At 46.5% G+C, this 7,252-nt stretch overlaps 1 protein-coding gene across 1 annotated transcript in view; it reads left to right on the top strand.

Moving 5' to 3' along the window:
* The window catches only part of Lrrc1 (leucine rich repeat containing 1), a 110,272-nt gene extending 106,658 nt beyond the window's left edge, over positions 1 to 3,614 (top strand). Inside the window, exons 13-14 of the mRNA XM_050124493.1 lie at positions 375 to 548; positions 2,185 to 3,614. Coding sequence (XP_049980450.1) covers positions 375 to 548; positions 2,185 to 2,343 — 333 coding nt within the window. The 3' untranslated portion in view covers positions 2,344 to 3,614. The remainder of the gene's footprint in view (positions 1 to 374; positions 549 to 2,184) is intronic.
* The last annotated feature ends 3,638 nt before the right edge of the window (positions 3,615 to 7,252 follow it).

The following is a 7,252-nucleotide window of genomic DNA, read 5'->3' as shown; positions in this document are numbered from 1 at the left end:
AAAAAAAAAAAAAAAAAAAAAAAAAAAAGCTGCACTTCCTTTGTGAAAAGAGCCACAAAGCACCGTTAGTGTGTTTTAACCTTCTGTGTTGAAACGTTCAGCACCCCAGTTCTGCACATCCCTCAGAGGGTCCCAATGGAGTTCCCTTATAGGGGACCAGTTCTGCACATCCCTCAGAGGGTCTCAGTGGAGTTCCCTTATAGGGGACCGGTTCTGCCCAGGCCTTTTTGCTTCTTGTTTCATATTTTAACCGAAAGCGAGGGTTGGAGGTTGCAACAGTGGTCTGTCTTACTTATTTTTGGCACTGTAGGCCTCCATGTGGATTCTGACCAGAGAGCCACTAAATTATAGTGTATCCATTCCGAATCCCATAGCCAGCATTCCCTGCTGATGTTGTCTTTGTCACTGCAGAAAGCCTGCCTCGCTGTGGTGCCCTGGAAAGCCTGGTGAGTGACGTCCCCGAGGATGCCTGGAATGACCGCACAGTACACAGAGTTAGTGCAATCCGGTTTTTGGAAGATGAGAAGGATGAAGACGAAAGCGAAACGGTATGGGGGTGGACATTCATCCAGGCTGGGCAGTGGCGCCTAATGTGGGTTTTCTTTTCTTTTTTTAAAAGATTTATTCATTTATTATGTATATAGTGTTCTGTCTGCATGTATACCTGCAGGCCAGAAGAGGGCGTCAGATCTCATTACAGATGGTTGTGAGTCGCTTTGTGGTTGCTGGGAGTTGAACTTAGGACCTCTGGAAGAGCCAGTGCTCTTAACCACTGAGCCATCTCTCCAGCCCTGGTGTCTTCATTTCTTTGTGATAGTTTCCCCTTTTGTCCCCATATTTTTCTCTAAAATTGGCACTTGCTTTTTTTCACTTGTGTGAATGAAATCCTTTCCTATCTCCAGTACTGCTCACGACTGGGCTGCGCTAATTCCGTTCACATGTCATTGTGTGACTCAATACGAGACATCTCTCTTCTGGCATATTGGACCACCTTGGCCCTTATGTAGAGTGTTGTGATCTTGGCTGAACTATCTTGGCAAGTTTCCATTTAGAAATCAGAAATATATTTGAAGCTCAGCTCTCCCGTTCATATTTGAACATGTCTCTCAGACACACTGTGTCTTGGCTCTGAACTTGATACTGAGGCTGGTTCTTTTCTGAAAAGATTTTCATTTTCAGTCACGTGTGTGCATGTGTGTCTCTCTCTGAGTATGCATGCTGCCCAGGGAGGCTGGAAGAGGCTGTCGGGTGCCCAGGTACTGGCTGTAGTCACAAGCAGTTGTGATCCACCCAGCATGGGTGCCTGGGGCCTCTGGAGGAGCAATGGTGGCTCCTCACCCCTGCACCGTTTCTCCAGCCCCCACACGAGCTCCTTAAACTCCAGCAGTTGGGCTTTCACAAGCAGTCAGAGAGGTGTTTGCAACCCCTCCCCCAGACAAGGGCTACTTTAAATTTGTCTTCAGTAGTCCAGCTCTCACCAGAGGGGCTCAGTAGGGAGAAAAGGGGGAACCAGGCACAGTAAAGGAACTTCAAAGCCGGTGTTTCGAGCCCAATTATTTCCGTGGTTGTTTCACTACCTCGGTAATGCGCTTTGTTAGGCTAATGTGCTCGAGGTAGGTCTTTGGGAGATGGAAGCGCTGCTTTGTGAGATAATGAGCTTCCAGATATTAATTGAGGGGGAGATGCTCTGCCTGCTCAGCCCTGTCACTTACTCTCAGCGCTGTGGTCTTTCTTAGAAGAGCGTGTTCTTTCATCAGGGCAGCGAATGGCACGGCAGTCCCACCAGTAAAGCCTTCTTCTTTGCTTTCTCTTCTTCAGCCCCTGAGCCTCGAGGGGGTAAAGGAAACCAGAGCCACTCTGAGTAACAGAAGAGCATTCTAGTAAATTTAATTTAGGATATTTATTTGGTTTTCTTCTTTATTCTATAATTATATCTTAAAATTTCCATCAACACATAGAAACTTATTTCATACTAATATTCTTAAATGTATTCCTTTATTCTAAAAGTAATGTGTTCCATCATGACTGCGATGTTCCTTCAGTGTTCTGTGAGCTCTGGGTGGGCAGCCCAGGAGTGCACAGAGTTGGGAAGAAAGCTGCTTTCCTGGGCTGCGGGTTTCTGAAGCTGTCAACTATGTATTGGAATGCTCATGCTCTGACACTCGGGCCTCTGTTTGCTTGCAGAGAACTCTGCAGAGGCGAGCCACGCCACACCCAGGGGAGTTAAAGAACATGAAGAAGACGGCGGAAAATTTACGGAACGACATGAATGCTGCTAAAGGACTGGATTCCAACAAAAACGAGGTCAACCACGCCACTGACCGAGTGACAACGTCGGTGTAGCATTCGCCCCGAGTTCTACCTGCTGTGTCTTCCCTGCTGCGCGCCGGAGGAGCCTCCTGCCGTCCTGTGTCCACCATCCCCGTGCCAGGATGCCGCTCTCTCGCACCAAGTGCCTTACGCATCCCTCAGTCACTCATCGCACCCACTGTTTCTCAATCCCAGTTGTTCATAATAAGTAGAATACACTACTGTCAACCTCTGACCTTCGTTTTTGTCTTATGTCGGGGTTAGAGCAGGAAGGGGAATTACGGCCCTCTTCCCTCCATTGAGTGCTGGACATTTTGAACCTAAGTTCTTATGGACCGACTGATGAGAGGAAGCTTTATGTATGGGAGAAAAAGATACTTTTTTTTAACCTTTCTTGGCAGCTCAGATGGTGTAAATTTTAAAATTTTGTATAGGTATTTCGTAACAAAAATTATGTATTTCTTTGTTATTTTATCTTGAAGACGGTACATATTTTCATATTTGTGGAGAAAAGCAAATTAGGCCTAAAGTATTCGTTTCTATCTGTACCATCCACTTCGTGCCTTACTGTATCCTGTCCTGTCACACCAGTTGTAAACAGTGGCATCCGTGAGCAGCAAGATGGGGGTATGAGTGTGGTCGTCTTAAAGCAGTATTGCAGTTTGAGTAGTAATGTACCAGATGGATTTATTTTTTAACCAAAAAGATGAATTTATCAGTGATTTGTAAGTTTCATCCGGTGATTTCTTCGAAAAGATGAGCCAAAGGATTAGACTGCTGCTGATACGTCACTTCATATGCTCGCCCTCGTCCTCCGTTCTGAGTGCAGCACCAGACTGTGCCTGCGCCAAAGGTGTGTGCCATTTGTGTAACGATGTACAGCAGAAAAGCGCAGAAGAAAAAAGAAAAAGCCTGGTTCAGAAATTCAGTGGATCAATAACTTATGTACTGCAGAAGAATGACTTTTATTGGAGAAAGCTTTAAAAGTTTTATATCCAGATAAAAGACCACAATAAAGCAAAATAACCTATACCCCAATAGAAACGTTGCTATCTTTATACAAGTGCACTTTGATTTGTAAATAGTTTTAATCAAAGCATAACAAAACACTGCTTCAAGATTTCCTTCTAAATCTGCTAAGTTAAGGGGTCTGTTTTTAATGTGTTTCTGTTGCTTCCTTTATGTATGCTGTGATGAAAGAGACATGCAAAGTGCCAGGCGCCGTGTGGTATGGGCGAAATCATGGGGTTTTGGGGAGGAAGGGGGTTCCCTGTGAAATAAACTCATCATGGACATTGGCCATATAGCTTTTTAAGAATTATTACTTTGTGTGTTCAAAATGGTAGCGGGTAATTGAGTTCTTGGGTAGAGTATTTCTGTCTGCTGAGTGTCTAGGTTTTAGCCAATTTCGAGAAGCTTCTGGTGAGATTTCATTCATGAGTCATTTTTCCACACAGGGCAGAGCCCAGAACTCCTTCAGTGTGGGTTCATCATTGTGAGCTGTGGCATCTGGCCAGTTGGACTCCTTGGAAACCCGCTCTCAGCCAGGCAAATGCAATTCCTTCTCTTGTGTCCATCAGCTTAGGTCAGTACCTGCCGCCACTGTTGCTGTGCCCGTGTGCCCATGCGTTTCTCACACCCTGGAGGAAGAGTGCATGGTGTGGAATGGTTCTCAGCTTTGCCTACTCATCGGTAGGGACCTATTTTCTTTTCACCATTTTAAGAGTTTGACATACTCTGATTTTTAAAACTTTAAAACTGATAGTTGTAATTCAAGGACCGAATCTATATAAATAGAGAATTTTTACTTTGAGTCATCTTGACTCTGAAAACCAAACCAAACTTTCCCGGTGTATTTTGTTCATGGTTTTCATAGAAAAGCCGCTACTTATCCACTCTGTTTTATCCTGGCTTTAGTGAATGGGTGGAGATAGGGCCACACAGAGATCAGGGGAGGAGAGAGAATTGCCATAGGAAATGCTTTGTGCCTAACTATTTGCTTCCTTCAGCCCCGTTTCCTTTATGCCGTGTCCACCCAGCTGGTTTGTTCTGGTTTGAGTTTGGGGCTTGAGAGGTTTTCTTTCATCTTGACCTTTTTTGTTGGCTGATTCTGTGGCGCTCTCAAACTTCAGGGGGATGGAGCCAAACCTCTGCTCTACAGTACAGTCAGCACCAACTCAACAGCCCCAGCCTGGGGATACCCAGGCTTTCTAGGAAGGGGAAAGCTTCCTGTGGAGTAGCCAAGCTCCTGACCTTTCGCTGGGGTGTCAGGGGCAGGGTGTGAGAGTGGGCAGCACCAGTCGCCACCGCCACTTTTCTCCCTGCCCCTCCCCCGCCCCCCCTTCCTTTAGGAAGGGGTGGAATTCCGTCTTCCACTCTGAGGGTAATAGGTAAAGGAAGGAAAAGATAATGTTTATAGGAACATACTAACCTACGTTCCTTCCACGATCTTTCATTTCCTCCCTTTTTATCAACTGAGTTATATCTCGTGGTTAAAGCGATAAAACAGCAAAGCCCACAACCTTAGAGGAGATAAAGTCAAAGAGAGATAGTCACTAGTGACGCAAGTGGTGACCAGCAGGAGACTGCCCAACCATTACCAACATGGTGGTTTTCTCGCAGACTCTAAAGAAATATTGATAACCCGCCAGTTCTGACGGTTGTCTGTGAGCCTTTTCGCCCGGCGGCCCTTGTGCCATCCTCTGGGAGACTGCCATACCCATGAAGATGAATGAATGGGTGGACGAAGGCCGGGGAAGCCATGTCTGTCAGGAAGGTGACTCTGAAAAGCCAGTCCTGTCCCTGTGAGACTGCCCTCCTTGTGCCATGGGCACCCAGCTTTTCAAAGAACCAATTAAAACAATGTTTTAAAATAGCCCTCAGCTTTTGATGGTGGGAAATTGAAGACACCCCGAAGTAGAGTTCTCGGATGGGTCTTGCCATGCCTGTCACTCACCTTCACCAAGTGTCACCACAAAATCAAAAGGCTTCCTGTTTGAAAAGGTCCTAAAATTACGTTTTACTATCTATGCGAGAAAAAGAAGACCACGCGGGTGCTTAAAAGAAAGGAAGGACGGGAAAGAAAAGAAGGACCTAAGTGTGCTCTCTTTGAAATACCGTTTTGGAGTTAATTTTGAGTCAAGATGCCAGTGAAATCATGGGTTTGAATCCCAGCCATGCCACCTGGATTTGATTAAGCGACTTCGCCTCTAATAGCTTTGAGGGGGACGAAGTGGAATATAGGGAGCACACGCTGTCAGGAAATTGATGGTTGCTGTTATTACAGGCCTTGCTGCTGTGACAGTGATGTCACTAGGAGCTCCGTGATCCATACCGGCTAGAGTATGTGAGCAGGCAGGTGGCATCCTCAGGCGCACTCACTACTGGTCACCTTGCCTGCAATCTCTCCTGTTGTTTTAGATACAGGCTGCCATGTCATATGAGGGGAACTTTTTGCTTTGTAGCTCAGCAAAAATTTGCTGGCTTCACACTGGCAGTCCTCCTGCCTCCGCTCCCTGGTGCTAGGGTGGTAGACTTGCACTACGGTGACTAATTGATGATAAGTGCATTTTAATTAGTTTAGTTAATGGTTAGACTCCCAACGGGGTCTGTCAAACTTCCTCCTTTTTCCTGGACATGCGAACTGCTCTTAAAGCTGGGCAGTGGTGGCCCATGTCTCTGAATCCAGCACTCTTGAGGCAGAGGCAGGCAGGTCTGTGAGTTCACAGAGCAGGTTCCAGGACAGCCAGGGCTACAACAGAGAAACCCTGCTGTCTGGAAAGTTTTTATGAAGAAACCATTGAGTACCTGATCAGGGCAGGCAGGGAGGCCGACTCTCACAAAAACCGTTTGCATTTTGCCTTGACCTCACTTTTATATTTTAAGTCAGTGGGACTCATTTTATTCCTCATCTTAACTCTCACCCTGCCTTTTTTTTTTTTTTTTTTTTATGATCTCCTCCCTTTTGACGAACTATGTTCTGTCTCTTAAAGGAGCTCCTAGACTGGACCAGGTCAGGCGGGGAAGTAGCTTTAAAACACTCACCATAGAGAAAACCCCCTGGAAAGGATGGATGCGCTCGCTCGTGCAGCCTGCGCTGGGAGGGTGGAGTTGCGTCGCTGGGCGCTGGGCGTTTCAAAAGCAGAGGCAGCTGGCTGGAAAGGGAGACCAACAAGAAGAACCTGCTGGGGAGCCTTCCCCAGCCTGCTAAGCTGCGGCTGCAAGGAGGTTTTTGGTTCTCGCCCATTGCCCAGAAGGACCGTAATTTTAAACCATGAGAGCAGGCTGACAGTCACCATGACTAGAGTCTGCTGGGGTTGATTTTTTTTTTCTTTCATTTCTTTTGAGGCATCAACATTTAACTTCTAAAATGATGACTGCTCCTGGTTAGGTAGGAGATACATGGCCTCCGCCTCCAGGTGCCTCTCCACCAAGCTAACTGAACACACTGTGCTTTCCAAAATAACCCTGTGGCGGAGATCACGGTTCCTCTCGGCAAAGCTGTGAATTAAGATTCAAGCCATTTCATAAATAAGCCCAACATCAAGCTAGAAATCAAAGTCGGAATTTAAATTTGCTCCTCTGCTGACTCGCATCTGCCATGGCAATTTTGTTTTCGTTTCCTGCCCTCTTCCAGCCACAGCTGTGAACCTGCAGTTACATTTAGAGGCGTATTTATAGTGGTGAGGAGGCTTCTGTCTGAATGTACTCGGGTAATGCGGGCCTAAATTATGGACAGACATTGGCATGGAACTGCATGCGATTTTTGCAGAACCGGGCATCGTTATATCTAGTCGTGATCGGTCCCGCCCACCTCTCTCACACTCCACACCATGGTGTCCTATTTAAGTACTGCAAAATCCCCACGGGGGCTGTTACTCAGCCGTCCCAAGTGCTGCGAATCGTAAGGAACTTGGGAGATAACACCTGGTTAGTGCATGAT

This window comes from Alexandromys fortis, unplaced genomic scaffold (assembly GCF_014885135.2).
Source record: "Alexandromys fortis isolate MF-2015 unplaced genomic scaffold, M_Fortis_MF-2015_v1.1 scaffold_22, whole genome shotgun sequence".
NCBI classification, from domain to species: Eukaryota; Metazoa; Chordata; class Mammalia; order Rodentia; family Cricetidae; genus Alexandromys; species Alexandromys fortis.
Note: the sequence above shows the minus strand (reverse complement) of the source record. Positions and strands in the feature narration are given on the sequence as shown.